This window comes from Sceloporus undulatus, chromosome 1, assembly GCF_019175285.1.
Source record: "Sceloporus undulatus isolate JIND9_A2432 ecotype Alabama chromosome 1, SceUnd_v1.1, whole genome shotgun sequence".
Classification (NCBI taxonomy): Eukaryota; Metazoa; Chordata; class Lepidosauria; order Squamata; family Phrynosomatidae; genus Sceloporus; species Sceloporus undulatus.
In genome coordinates, this window is record NC_056522.1 from 187,560,813 (window position 1) to 187,577,158 (window position 16,346).

At 39.7% G+C, this 16,346-nt stretch overlaps 1 protein-coding gene across 1 annotated transcript in view; it reads right to left on the bottom strand.

The window, feature by feature from the left end:
- LOC121925717 (partitioning defective 3 homolog B-like) overlaps positions 1 to 16,346 on the bottom strand; it is a 181,044-nt gene that overhangs the window by 139,386 nt on the left and 25,312 nt on the right. Inside the window, exon 2 of the mRNA XM_042458209.1 lies at positions 12,133 to 12,429. Within this exon, the coding sequence (XP_042314143.1) occupies positions 12,133 to 12,429 (297 nt within the window). The remainder of the gene's footprint in view (positions 1 to 12,132; positions 12,430 to 16,346) is intronic.

The window sequence follows — 16,346 nt, forward strand, 5'->3', positions numbered from 1 at the left end:
TAGCACTATATGCTACTCCACATCCACCTCTCCCCACTGCCCCATGCACCCTCATTTTCTCTTTTTTTAACCTATGTATTTTGTGGCCATTTTCAAGATTAGCTTCAAAACTCACTTCCCTCACTTCAGAGATTTTGCAGCACTTTTGGTTTATATCCTTAAGCCAGCCACAGAGGTTTCTCCCCAACCATACACCTTCCCAGTAAATTAAAAGCATCCCCCTTTGACATATTTTAATCATTACAGAAGTCTCCTACCTAGTTAGGAGGCAAACTTGGAGCTTGGGCTGAATATGCTGAAAAGCCCAGAGGCAGAAGTGTTTAGAGCTGATAAATTCAGAAGCCAGCACAGGCTATGTTTCCAGTGATTACTGAGTTGACAGACAACACCCTGAAGAAACTATTACACTAGAAATTATAATGTATCATCATTTAAATTTTAAATGAATGAAGAGAATCAAGCACAACAATGGGCTGTCAGAAGGGCTGATTATTCTGATTATTTGTAAAGATGGTAAAAATATCGGCACCTCACTGCCCTTCTCTCCATTGTTAAGGTATCCTCCATTTCCTGGCAAGATGCTAAAGCTTATTCCCTTAGAAATGAATTGGGAGGGCTCCAGACGGCGACAATAAAGTGTGACAGCTGTACAATGGAGGATGAAGAGACCTTTGGCCTCTCGGGTGAGGGAAGAGAAGGAAGACGGAGGGAATCACAGCACAGGCAAAAGAGAAGACATGAAAATAAGGAAAAGTGACTAAATTATGCCTAATGACTTCATGACTAAGAACACACGATATTGCTCTACCACAGAACATAAGCAGGCCTGGCACATAAGTTGTTTTTATGCCTTTAGCAATTTCATCCTCAAAAAAGTAAACTGATGAACACACAGAAGAAAATGTTTTTGAGAGATTTGGGAGATGGCAAATTTCATGACCCAGCTGGGTGAAGAAGGGCCCATGAAATTAAGGGGAAGCAGCACTGCAAAACTGCCTCCACCACTGATATTTATGTCTCCCTTACTCCCCATTACCCCCTGTGCAGTGTTTGTGTGTGGGTATCTGTAGCAGTGAAACTTTCTGACATAGGTAACGTCTCTAAGCTCATTGGGCTTCACTGCTATGTGTACTGGAATTTGATGAGATTTGGATTCAAGTTTACTGGAGTTCCAGATCACAGATATCACAAAAAGGAAAGTTGTGCAATCTGGTGGTCCCCGACCCTGTGGTTGAGGCATCTCCAAGAACCCCTGTCCTCCAGATTCTGCAGATTCAGGCTCATGTCCTCCCTGGTTGAGTCTAACCATCTGGTATGTAGTCCTCCTCTCTTTCTATTGCTTTCCATTATTGCCTTTTCTAATGATTCAGTTTTGGTCATGATGCAGCTGAAGTACGATGGCCTCAGTTTAGTCATCCTGGCTTCTAGGGATAGTTTGAGCTTGATCTGTTCTAGGACCTATTTGTTCTGGTGGTCCATACTGACTTCAATTGTATGGAGCCCCCTTAATTTCATTAATGTGTGAAGGAGCTGTTCTTATCTAAGAAGTACTGAAACACAGCAGGGAAAATGCGGGAAAGCTAAATGAACACTTTGGGCTATAATTCTAATGCGGAAAAGTAGAAATCAAGATTGGAAATGGAGGTGATCTCCCCTTCCCTTGGTAGCCCCTCAAATATTTCCAAAGCCTTCACAGCCAGTTTTCAGGTGGCTTCTAGGCTTGCAGAGGGAAGGGAGAAGGAAGGAAGCTCTCTAATTCTTAGTGTCAATGACCATGTAGATGGAGTGACCTTGAACACCTTCTTTATTTAAACTCTATTTGACAAAGTTCCTTAACAAAGGCAACCAAACAGTCATGAGTAAACAGGTCCTCTTTTGTAATGGTGAATACAGAAAAGGATGAAGAACGAAAGAATAAATTGAGTGTTTTCACAATGGAGAAAGCAAGGAATGGAATTTCTCATGTCTGTATATCTTTTGGAAATCTGTGGTGAGCAAATATAGAACAGATGGTAAGGAAATTTAGAAGAATCTTTCCAAACTGGATGAATAATCAGCAAATAGCAAATAGTAAATGTAGGTTATTCAAGTAATGTGAAGTGGGAAAATCTTACTTAATCATTCTTAGACATGAGAGCGCAATATGATTTGTGTATGACTACTTAGGAAATAACTTTGGCCTTGTTCCCACTATGGTTTAAACCTGATCGTGATTTCAAATGATCCAGTTTAAACCACCATGGTTCCCACTTAATTTGAATTGCTGAATCAATTCGGAAAGGGGGGCCATGTTTTTTACCCATTTAACCCGCGTCAAAAAGACGCAGGTAAAATGGGGTGTTTTTTGAGCTGAATCTATTTATTTGGAAATAAATTGATTCAGCCCAAGTGGGAACCAGGTGAATTTGAATCTGATTCGAATCCGCTCTGGTTCCCACTGGCAGCGGTTTCTCTGTCCTCCCAGCCATACATGCCTGCTCCATCCTCCGTCCTCCCAGCCTGCCTCTCTCCTTCCGCCCTGGCATGTCTCAGTCCTGGCCTGGTTCTGTCCTTCTGCCCCAGCCTCTCCTTTGCCCCTGGTATTGCCAGGAGGATGGAGGGAGGCATGGTGGGGAAGCTGCAGCTATCGCTTCCTGCACTGATTCTTGAAACCAGCGCAAACTAGTGGGAACCACTCTGTTTGCTGAACTGGTTTCAGGAATTGTAGGAAGTGCAGGAATTGAATCAAGAGATAAGTGGGAATAACATGGGAGAGAGTTTGCTGATGCAGTTTTTGTTAAATGTATGTAAAAAGGAAAAGAAACGAAAGAAAGAAAGAAAGAAAGAAAGAAAGAAAGAGGGAATATTTTCCAGGAATTATACTCTGTGAAGAAAGGTTAAGGTTTTCAGAGATTTTTCAGTTTAGAAAAAATATGACTAAGGAGATAACATGGTTGAAGTCTTCTGACCAAAGCAAAGGATGCTCCTCTGTCCTGAATGGGAATGGCTTGGTGCTGGGTGATGGAATGGGGCCATTTTGAGGACACTTTGAGGTGCAGTAAAATGCATTTTTTCTCAGATTTGTGTGGCCCCGAGTGTCCCCTTTCCGTGCCCATAATAGGAAAAAATGGGTCCGATAAGGTTCCATCTTACAGTTGCGTCGTCTGAATGGACCTATACTCATCAGTAGTTTTGTAATAGAGCCAAGGTTCAAAACAGAGCCACAATCACAGTATTTCTTTTATGAAAAGGAACGATTATATCATCTGTCCTCCCTTTTAAGGTCCCCTGTTTTCTCTTTGCATAACTGCAATCCTCACTGGAGCAGTATTGGTGTGACCTCTCCCTGCTGTAACATGTATTTTGGCCTGGTGTAGTCTATTAAGGCCCTTGGCTTTATGAAAAGGCTGCTCTCAGTGGGGATGGAGAATATTAGAACAGGAATGTAATTCACTATTTTTTTCCAAACAAAACAATAGGTAATTTTAGCAATTTTCTTTCCATTGTGAGAAAGTCTTCACAAATCATGCAGTTTTTGAAGACTATTCACAATTTGTCTGGTCAAATTTGCACATTGTTGGTTTGCGCATAAAACATCATTCTCTGTGCAGCAAGTAATATCCCTGTATGCAAATATTATTTTCTGCATGGAAAATACTCTTGCCTGTGCAGAAAATGCTGTTTTCTATGCATATCACAGATGTATGAATTTTATATAGAATAAATCCTCAACTATGGTATTTTCTGCACAGGAAATAATGCTTCTATGTAGAAATATTGTTTTCTACATTAAAAACAAATGTGCAGATATTACATACTAAGGCCAAATTGTGAAGATTCATGTTTGTCCAGGATTCTTCTCATCAGGGTTTCCCAATATTCAAACACTATCTTTTTGACCATTTTTGAATATTCTTTTCGTCCTTATGTGAGAATTGGTTTAGTGATCAATACAACTGCCTGAACTATTGGATTCTACCTGGGAGCCTAGGATGAAAGGTCTTCTATTCTTAAAACATGCTTTTTTCTGGCTGGGTACATTAGTAATTATGTATATAAGCATGTGCACGTGTGTCTACATATACATAAAGAGTGTCAGCAGCATAAATCATGACTGCAACAGACATTTTGTCTGTAACAGACATTTTTTCTGTAACAGACAATGCTTTTTTTCTTTTAAAAGCTGGAGCTGGAGTACTGAAAAATGTAGAATTGCAGCATCCCATGTCTTCTTAAAATCAGACCAAGTAGCCAACTCAGGTGGCCTTCCACAGAGGGTGCTGCAGCTGTTACCAGCTCACTGTCATCTTAATCATCATTGTACGTGTCCTCCTCCTTCACTTTATGCATTAAGACTTTCCATTGCTGTCTAACAAATCTTTGGCGGTAAGCAGCATGTAATAATTGCCAGGGGAGCTCTCTTGATTGTTCCAAGCTGACCTCATGCTTATTAGGTCACTTGGTCAACTGAAGTATTTATTTTTATATAGATGGGAGAACTAGCTCTGACATCCCTGCTTAATCACGCTAATCACTGCTGGAAAGAACTGGAGGTTAGAAATGGCTTGGGAAGGCTTTATACTTTGCTTCTCCATCAAACTGGGAATGTATGTTGTTATCTGTGTCCACAAAGCCTCCATCCTCACCACCTGTTGGAAACAAGAGTATCTGCTAATCGATTTTTCATGATTATGGTTTCTATACTGCATTTCAGACTGACTCAAGGCAATTTGGGCTGCCAGTTAAGATGGATTTTGTTAAGCGATAAGCTCACAGCTTAGTTGGCATGCTCTACCACTGACAAGTCCAGTGTCAATGGGGGAAAGAGCTTTAGGTCCAAAACACACTGCAAAAATTCTCCAGTCTGAGACCACTCTAACTCCTCTGGCTCAATGCTAAGGAATCCTGAGGACTGTAGTTTATTATGGCAACAGAGCTCTCTGATAGAGAAGGCTAAATGCCTCACAAAACTAGAATTCCCAGAATTCCCTAGCATTGAACCAGGGCAGTTAAAGTGGTCTCAAACTGGATTATTTCTGCAGTGTGTTTTGAACCTCAGTTGAGATAGCAGATCCTTAATAGCTCTTTCATAAAATTAAACTATGGAATTGTAGAGTTATGACAGCTGCTAGTTTTCTATCCATTCATTTAGAATGTCATTTATGAAAACTTCATTTTGTATTTATGGTATCAATTGGTCCCCGACTGAGAGAACTGGCCCTCAAACAACCAAGAATGCAAGAATATTTTCTTTCTAGTGACATCCCCAAAAGAAGAGAGAATCAGATAGTAAATTAAAATAAAAGAAGAAAGACAATTCACAATGGCCATTATACTGAACAAATGCACTCCAGCCCTGGATACCGTCACTATATCTTCACAATACATGCTTACATTTTAGGTGAAGTACATGCTCAGATGTTCTCTAGAAATGAAGACTGAACATTAATGTTCCTGTCAGATAACTATGTTGCTGCATGCATGCACACATGCATGCACATGGCTGCTCTGCAATCCAGGCACTCCTCCAAAATTGCACTTTTGCTGCAGGGTTACTGCATTTGTCTTGTGCTCAAAAACAGCAATGTTTTTGTTGCTGGGAAAATGTGATTCATCTCACCATCCTCAGAAACTCATTATTAGTATGTTAATTGAGTCACAGAAGAACAATACATTTCAAGTTTGATAATTCATTCTATGGTAGATATTGAATCTTAATATATTCTGCATTAATGTTCTTCTGACCATTCCTGTATTTATTTACAAGGCCATGTATTCTCAAAAAGTGTATTTTGGGAGTTCAAGGGTAAAATAGCTCTGAACTGGTTGCTCATATGTTCCTTGCTACTTTCACTATGCAAGTGACTGGCCTATAAACAAGATTTTAGCAGGTTTTCTTTTGAACAACTCTGACTATTTAATTAATCTTCAAGCCATTAGCCATTCATTTAAAATGCCACTTACGAAATCTTCATTTTGCACATTATCAGCTGGTTTGCAAATAGCTATCCATGAGCAGAGGCGTAATGATCTCCTTCTCCCATTCTTACAGCTTACCAATCTTATAGTCAATTTTGGCTTCTTAATTACCCGCACACATATTAGCATTTAAAATTAAATGGCAGAGTTCTTTTAAAATAATGTGTGTCACACAAAGTGAGAAAGAGGCAAAGTTAACATTCTTATTACTGGTGGCTTGTTAAAGGAGCCACAACATACTTTTGATCAAATAACTTTATAGAATTTTGTTCACAAGGAAAATATAAACAGGGAGAAAAAATTCAGCAACAGATGTGTGGGTGAAATTGAAAAGAAGTTCTATCTGCTTTTGCACTGAAAAAATGTGATCCTCTGGCAAGCAATAAATTTTGAGAGTGCTAACTTTATATTCCTGTTTGTGCATGAATTCATGGGCTTAATTCAAGTCACGTCCTTTGCAACAATGTCCAAATTGACGAATCATGGTTTGCAAACCACAGTTTGGACTATCTTTTGACATGATGGCTGTACTGATAATCCTCAGTGCTGATCCCTGGCTTATTCCCAGAGGCTCCTGTAATGGGAGGTGTCAGAAATATGTGGAAGTCAAAAGTAGACACTCACCTCTCAATCGCCATTTCCCATAAGCTTTGGAGGTTGAACTATGGTTTGGAATCAAAAGCATGTTTAGCTCAAACCAGGATTTGGACTGATGTCTGAAATGAGATGCTGCATAGCTTTTAGCGATGCTTATCAGTACGACAGTCTACCTCAGGGGTAGGCAACCTGCGGCCCGCGGGCCGGATGCGGCCCGGCGAGGCCTTGGGACCGGCCCCAGCCCGGTCCTGCCGCCGATTGCCGCCGGGGCCTTTGGCCTGTTGCACGCAGGGGCAATTGTCTATAGAAGCCTCAGAAACATGCATTTATATTAACATTTTTTAAAAAATCAGCAAATTTTTTCGCGTGTCCTCCACTTTTTTAAAAAAAGTGTCCACCATTTGAAAATGTTGTCCTACATTTGTCCCGGTTTATATATTTATTTAAATTTAAAAAAAAATATTTAATTATTTATTTTTTGGCTTCGGCCCCCAGTTGTCTGAGGGACAGCAACCCGGCCCCCGGTTCAAAAAGGTTGCCTACCCCTGGTCTACCTCAACGGATATATAAGTACTTATAAGTACATAAGTACTGTGGTGTAGCCATGTAGCTATGTAGTACCAAATGAACATACTCCAACACATTTCTTATCATGTGCCATGCTCTCATGAAGGCAGTCAGGAGGTGTAGTGCTGAAATATTAAGAATTACACAATATTCATTACTCTCTATTTTCACCTCTGTCAAACACAGAGAGAGTGGGAAAATGTATGAAATTTATTTACAACATCATCAACATGACTGTGTGCCTAATAGCATATGCCTTTCTTGACATTCATACATTGCCTTTCACTAACATTCCTCACACGTAAACTGATATCCCTCTGTGCAAAATTATGTGTGACTAGGCAATGAGAGGAAGATTGGAAAATACATTAACACCTACATTTAAGAAACAGATATGATTTATCCTGCACATTTATATCACACCTTTCCTCCAATGAGGAGCGAATGATTTTATGTGCAGAAAATGCTGTTTCCTTCAAAGAAAATACTATACTGAGCATTTATTCTGCACAAAAGTCACACTATTTTTGGTTCAGAAGCAGAATTTATGCAGAAATATTATTTTCTGCAGCGATAATGCTATTGCTTGTATAGAAAATGCTGTTTTGTATTAAAAAATACCAGGTGCAAATTTTGTGCAGAATAATTTCTGAAATGCAAAGATTTCTTGTCAATCCAGGGTTCTCATCATCACAGTTTCCCAATATCCAGGAAAGAGGTTTTCAACCATTTAATTTTTTTACTTCAAATATTTTCAAACATTCTTGTCATCAAAAGTATTTACCAGACCAGGGCTTTTTCCTGAGAGCCCCTTTCACCTGAGATGCCAAATTCTGTAGCTGGACCTTCTGCATGCAAGTTTCCCTACCTATGGACCTATGTCTTTCATGGGTTTCAAATAATATGAAGAAATACTTAGCTAGGTTAAGTGGTATAATTCCTTAAAAGGATTTAGCAAATACAACTGTGGATTTCATTTACAGACTTCAAATCTACTTCCAAGTTATACATATTGAGCAAGTCAGATTGTTAGGTTGGTATCCATCAAGATTACTCCAGGTTCATGCTATATGTAAACAATAAGAAGACTTAATTCCACATGACTGAAGAAACAGTTGTAACACATTAGTCTGGGATTCTGTCTTTCTTTTTGAAGTACAAACAGGGTAATAAATATGGGAATAATTCTGAAAAAACAACAACTAAGAAGTAGGGCGCTAAAATAGAGCACTTTGCTCATTGTATATCAGTGCTAGATACACTGATTAAACCACAGAGATCTTTTATTATAAGTCTCATAATTTTATAAAATCATTAAAAGAACGATAATACATTCTTCATAGGAAAAAAGTGATTGCTTGGTTCAATGCATGAGCTTTAATTTAATTCTCAGTGCTAATGGCCTATGACTGGAATTCTGACATTGAGGTGAGATCATCTAGGTTTTGTGTCTGTGTGAGTGTGCATGACAGAGAAAGAGAATAGGGGGACCCAATCCATTTAAGTCTTTTCTCAGATTCTTAAATTGTGTGTCACAGATTGTGAATTAGATTTGGGAAGAGCCACATTTACCTGAAATAAAATAGCATGTAACAAACAAGAAGAACAAATACTTCTGAGAGCAAAGAGTGAGAAAACTATTGCATTATAAACCAGGTGCTAAATGCTGAACTCTCATAAAATTTACTATGTCTTGGTCAATGAAACCTCACCATTTTTTTTTTTTGTTCTGCTCTGGTAGACAAAATAGATTTCACTGTTTATCATCTGAGGAGACAAGACATATGCAACAACTAGCACACACAGCCCACTTTGAACAACTTGCTGTTGTGGTGGTCTCCAAGTCATTCTCAGCCAATGGTTACTACTATAAATCTTTTAGTTTGGAGAGTGCAGTGGCATGAAGGGAATCCATGCATGGCAAGGTTTGTGCTGAGATAACAACCAGAGGTGTAATTTAAGATGTTCTGAACACAGCAGCTGCTACAAGTGCACCTATCGTTTGCTTTATAATTGGAAAATTACCCATGTGTGTTACCCATTTCTTAATTCTCTCAAAAAGGAAATCAAACAAGTCTCCCTTTCAACCATCATCATTTTCAGAGGAATTGTCTATTGAAGATTTCCAGCCATGAGACAACTGCAAATCTGTGTAATGCTGTCATGGCTGCTTCAAACATCCTATCTAAAAGATGTTGGTACAGATCCAAGAAGTTGCCATAGGTAGGTACACACAATATATCCCTTTATCATCAATTTAAAATCTTGAGAGGTCGTAAAAATTAGCCAAGAGGCAAGGAGTGACAGCAGAGGATTCTGAACTATATACAGTATATTGCCTCATTCTTATAAATTTACAGATTTAGCTTAATATTTAGTTTTCAGCTCTCCCTCAGTAGGTCTAAACTGACCAATTTTAACACTGGATTACTATAATGATCAATGCGGATAAACAGAAGACAATAACAAAAAGGAAGAATGAGAGACTTCTTCTACAAGATCTGAGAACTCAAAGGGAAGTTTGAACCAAGGGCTGGGATGTTCCATGATGAGAAGAGGAACTTACTTCAAGATCAAGAAGAAATAAAAAGACATTGGATACAAAACATAGAAGAACAACTATAGCACCATAGCATTACTTTCTAATGCAAACAAAATCATGCTCAACATTCTATAATATGGACAACAATCATATATGAAGAGAGAAATCCCAGAGGTGCAGGTGGGGTTCAGGAAAGGAAGAGGCACTAGAGATCACATTGCAAACATACAATGAACTACACTGAAGAATTCCAGAAGAAATTAGCATGTGCAATTACTAAGAAGAAAGTACAAAGGAAGGCTTGCTGCTCAATATAAACAAAACAAAAATAACGACCAAGGTGGATCTACATAAATTCAACCTAGACCAGTAGGAAATCAAAATGGCTAAAGATTTTCTGTTCATTGGATCAAACATTGATCAGAATGGAGATTGCAATCAAAAAATAAGAAGGAGGCTAGGAAAGCTAGGAAAGGGCAACAATGAAAGAACTAGGCAAGATTCTAAACAGTAATGATATACAACTGAGCACTAAAATTAGAATTGTCCAAGCCATAGTATTCCCAGCACCATGTATGGATGTGAGAGCTGGACAGTGAAGAAAGGAGATAGAAGCAAAATCAATTCACTTGAGAGGTGGTGCTGGAGAAGAGTGCTGAGAATACTGTGGACAAGGAAAAAGACAAACAAATAGGTCCTTGAACAGATCAAGCCTGAACTCTCCCTGGAAGCCAGGATGATTAAATTGAGGCTGTCATGCTTTGGCCACATCTTGAGAAGGCAAGAATAATTGGAAAAGACAATAATGCTAGGAAAGGTAGAGGCTAGTAGAAAGAGAGGAAGATCACATGCTGGATGGATAGATTCAATCGGGGAGGCCACGAGCATGAATTTACAGCACCTAAGCAGAGCAGTGCAGGATAGGAAGGCTTGAAGCCATTTCATCCACAGGGTCACTGTGAGTTGGGGCTGATTTGAAGGCAGTTAACAACAACAAACACTGGGGCAGAGGTGCCTTAAAGAAAAGACCGCAAACACCTGCCTTGACTCTTGCTAAATGATTCCATCAGTGTGAAGGGACTGGGACTCTTATTTTTGTATATAAAACGTATTATCTGCCCCACTCCAAAGGCAGTCTATTTTAAAAGAAAGGCAGTGCTTTTCAGGTTGCTTCGTGCTAGCAACAGCGGCCTCATCAAAGGCCCTTTATAACCGTACTATTTATTCCATTAGCAAGACATATTTGCATATGCATTGTTGAATTAGGTGATATGATTGACAGCCAAGTTAGCGAAGGCTCAGTAATAAATCCTTCTCTTGACTCTCATTGTCTTGCTTGCACTTTTACACTCTGTCCTCAAAAAGAGTCATGAATTTGTTCAAATACAGGCAACCCAGCTGAGTGCTATGTTCATATGCACCTTTCCAGATTCTATGATGTGGCTCCATGAATATGCTTAGGGATAGCTTGTTGTTGTTGTTGTTTAAACCTTGTAGTGGGGGGACTTTATATTTCCTAATATTATCAACCTGGTGTGCTGACAGTAAGGATTAAAAATGCCTCCTTCCTCCTTACTTGGTTATTGAAAATACCCTGATAGGTAATCTGTCTTGTGAAGCCACGCTTTACAGTCTGCATAAAAGTGTCATGATTCTCAGTCTTCCCTCCAACGTAATTGAAAGCGCATAATATCACACAACAGGGGAAATGTAAACTGTAAGCATACATAGTAAATCACTGTATAAGCAAACAGTTTATGTAGCAAATGGGCATAGAGTGACCGTGAAGGCCAAAAGCAATCCAAGCACACAACATACTCAGGCCACAGAGCAACACCTTTGGAGCAGAGAAGGAACAGTTCTTGTTCAGTAGCACTGCCACTGGATTTGAGCCAGGTCAGCTATGTCAAGGCTGTGAAACAGGGGCCATTTTATAATTATCTTGATTTCATTATGACTTTGAATAGCAAGATTGCTAGAGGTGCAGACAGAAAGCAAATATATTGTTTCCTTTTAAGAAGCTGTAACCTTAATCGTACAGAATCACTCATAACTTAATCGTACAGAATCACTCAGCACATCTGTGTAAAATTAAAAAAGAATTGCAATGAAACTAGTGATTAAGATCTTTCTTCCTGTAAATAAACAAATGAAGAAACAAATGCATGCTTGATTTAGGAATTAAGGAACCTGTAGCCTAACTCCCCAACACCCTGATCATGGACACATTTATTGGCTTATTTTTCACAGTCTTCAACATGGTCTCATGATTTAACCATATGTGATGCTGCTGCAGTGTTTTCACCATTGGTGTGTACTATATGCTCCTGCAACAAAGTCTAAGGGATGCTCTTAGATTGTATTTTAAAAAATCTCTTCAAAATCTAATGCAAGTGCAACACTTTTACACTGTATTTAAATGCATTTATATGTGCATTAAAACAATTTCTACAACAAATGAGCATTACCTCTCAACAGGAGCCTGCTGATGGGATGGCTTGTTGATCCTAGCATACAATCCTTCTAAGTGGTCCCTGTCTGCAGGTGCTGGAAGACTGTCACATCCAAAGGTTTCTGGAGCAGGTGGAGAGGATGGCCTGTAGGCATTGGCAGCTGGATACATTTCTCGGAAGTGATTAACTCGTGCGTAATTTGGATCTGTCTCATCATCGTCAATATCAGGTGGTGGGCCCACAGGACCAATCAAATATTCAGCAGGTCCCCTGTTCTGCTTCTGTCGTAGCTCTTGATGTTTTGCACCAATTCTAAGAGGCAAAACAATGAATGCTAACATTTACTTCAACACCCAACTAAAGGGAAATAAACCAGTTTCACAAGAGGGCTCACAATTAGCTTGTGTTAAGTAACAAACAACTTGCACATACGAGATGGATGCTAGGTAAAATCTGATGTTTTGTAATCATGCTCCCATATTTAACAGAACATAGCAAGCAAGCATGTCCATCACAAATCCACCACAATTCACAACAGATAAACACTCAGTCCCCATCTGTGTACTGGCATATTTTGGGGCTGCATTGCCACTGATAACAATACTGGGACAAACATTACATTGTACAGAGAACTTCGCAGAGAATTACGAGAAGATTTCTGCAGCAGATCCACAATTACAGATAACTAATAAACATTGTTTACATATAATTCAATTGAATAGCATTATCAGTGCCACATATCACCCCCACCTTGAGATCCTCATAAAAAAATCCACAAACTCATTTGTGAGAAAATACAATAATGTGGCAAATATAAATGTAGAGGGAGCTTGGTTGTCTCAAAAAGTCAAAGACCAGAAGCAATTTCCTGGGGTTTTCTTCGAAACCTCCGCCACAACATACTTAAGTGGGGCACATCATACCTCATTATACAGAGGCTAGGGACAGAGTAAGACAGTGAAGAAATGAATAGAAGCCTGACAGAGATGAATTGGTACATATAAGTGAATTAAAGACTATTACTGGCAGTACTCCACTGTGATAAAGCTTTAAGTGGTATTACAAAATGCTGCTGCTAATCAGTGCCATTGTGTAATCTGTTGGGAATAGGAACAGTAAAAACACACCCAGGTATAATTTCAAACCTAGCCAGATCCAGATGATTCAACATTTGCTTTGCAATTGAAAACTTTAAACAAGGCACTATTAATAATATGAAACTTAAACGTTCAGCTTTCTTACTCCATAATTAAAGCAAGAGGAAAGATCATAGCAACAAGATGAGCCTGGCACATGGAGAGCAGAGAATGAAAGCAAGAGAAGGATTAAAGCACAGGAATGCTGCCAATTAAAAAGCTAAGATTTACCCACCAGTATTAAATTCTGAAGCACCGAAGACAGTCCTGGAGGCAAATAGGCATAAAGGGTGTATAAAATAAATGGTAAATACATGTTGTTAAATCATCACCTTTTGTTATTGAAAAAATAAGAAGAGAAAAGTAGCAACTGAACAACAAATTAGAATAAAAATGGACTTTGGGTAGAGGAGAGGGAGAATGATGTGTGAGAGAAAAGATGTCCATGGAACATGAACAAACATTGGAAAGAATGAAGACGTCAGAGATTAAACAACCTTGAAATTAATTAACTTAAAAAGGCAATGGTGATGATATGGTGATGGTGGTGGTGGTAGAAGGGTCTTTTACTAATAATGTAAGTAAAACAAGAGGACCTCATCCCACATTATGGACTTTAACTGAAAATGAAGGAGTGAATAGAAACTAACAAATGTTTGCAGCCTGCCTACTGTACAGTTATAACAAAAAACCCTGGATTGGATGCAGGTTGTTGTTGTTGTTGAGTGCACAGTATACACAGCTGGGGCTTTCTTTTGTTTTGTGAATGGCTAGATTACAAAATGTAATATGTGACATGTGTGGGATCTTACTATGGCCGGTTACAAACCGGCACTTGGGACGTCTGCAGGACGTCCCATTTTAAAAAAGGGGCGTCTCTTCTAGACGCCCCTGGGTCTAATACAGACTCTGTTCGTACAATATGGCGCCGGCCATTCCACATGGCCGGCGCCATCTTTACATATTGGACGCATAGCGTCCGAACGTGTCGCGGCGCCTGTGACATCGCGAATGCACCCCTGGCACCTCGCGACGTCACAGAGGCGCCGCAGAAAGAAGCTCCATTTTGGAGCTTCTTTTTTGCTCCGTAAGGGAGCCGCGTGGTGTGGCTGCGACGGCTCCCTTACGGAGCAAACGGCGGCGGTGGCAGACCGCCTCAAAGTGGCAGTCTATAACCCGCCTATGTGTTGTGAAACTAGTCATGATTAGTCAATTTACAGTCAGCCCTCCTTATCCATGATTTTTTATCCACCGATTCAAAAATTATATATATATATATATACATATATAAATTCCAATAGGCAAACCTTAATTTTGCCATTTTATATAAGGGACACAATTTTACTCTGCCACTGTATATAATGGGACATGAGCACCCATGGTTTTTGGTATCCATGGGTGGTGGTGGTGGTCCTGGAACCAAAGCCCAGCTGATGCCAAGGCCCCACTATATTTATATACATTGTGTACAATTTATCTGTGCAATTATAAATTTCCCAAATGTGGAGGGAATATAAACTCTACACTGACTACACAGTCAGACTTCTAGTTTTGCTGCATCAAAACTTCACCAGTCATCTCCAGAGAACTGTCTTGCACTGAATAAAAGGAACTCCAGCACAGCTTCATCAGAATTTTTTTTCTTTTACAAAAACAGAGCCAACAGGCAGAAGCAAACACAAACTGGGCAAGAATGTGAAGTTCTTCCAGCACATCTACCAGTCCAAAACCTCCCTTCAGTTGACAAAGCCAAGCTTTGTAGGAAGACCAGCAGTTACTCAGTAGCCACCATTTGCTTCTTGGACTGAGGATGTTTCAGAGTCACTAACTAGTCCGGATTTTCCTAAAGTCACTCTGCTGCCACATTTGTTAGAGCATGATCCTTCTGATAAAGAAAAACTTTGACTGGGGTTATTCAGCCATTATTTGAGATGCCTGTTGAAATCTCTCCTCCTCTGACTCCTCAATACACAGAGAAGTTCAAGGGAGAAACATGGGGGATCTCAGGTCATGCTGACCTTTCTGGCAGTGAGAAGGAATTGGATTGCTTCAGGAAGCTCCAAAGCCTGGCCTGATAGCCCTTTCCATACTTCCAATACATTTGCAGAAAGACCCAAGAAAGGGAGGTAGGTCTTATGCAGAGTTCTGGAGTGAGAAGAAAGCAAACAGGCAGGCAGATAGACAAGTTTTAATTGTGCCCCCTCTAAGGCACAATGTGACATGAGAGGCCTATCTTGACTTTCAATCCATTTTTCAGAGGTCCCATTGAAATTTCCAGTGGTGTGCACACATGCATGTATGTCCTAGCCGGGGCCAGAACAACGGGCAAAAGCCTGAGTGCAGCTGGAGCTGTCAAATGTTAAAAGAGATTGGAAAAGTTGCTTTTTTGTAGTATAACTCCATACTGGCAGAGAAATTTGGGGAGTTCTATGCCAAAAATGTAACCTCTGCAAGCTCTGTAAGTTATGCTGTACACATGCTTTATATGTCAATTTGTACATTCAATGTCTTTCAGAAAATAATCATGTCACATGCAAAGTGGCCTTTTCTCATTGTAATTCTAGTTGGCATGCAATGCATCCCTAAGCATTCAGAGAGCTTGATAACACTGTCTTTATAGCAACAGGCATGGAAAGTGCTCTTTAGTCATTATCATTTACTCATTATTATGTTCATTATCATCCATATGCCTCAAAGTTATACAGAATCCTTTAATCAAAAAGACCAATTCTCTTGACTTTCCATCACTGTCCTAAGAGTTCTGCAGCCAGCACCATAGGTCTAGAGAGTGTGATATGTATGGATACAATAATCATTTCAGTGCATAGGGAGACAGGTGACTTATCACTGTGTTATCTATGGTTAGCTAGATTATACTAAAGAAGGAAGGAAGCATAAACCTGGAAAAGAGTTATCTCACAGGAGGCTCCAGACAGTAGAGGTGCCAGCACTCACACAGCCTCATTCCATGCAACTAAATGCTATCTTTGGAGGATGGAGTATATGTGTCAGAAGGGGGAGAAGTCAGTTTTGATTACTATTGTCAGACCTTAGTATCCATGGGGGATCCGTTCCAGCCCCCCCCTGCAGATA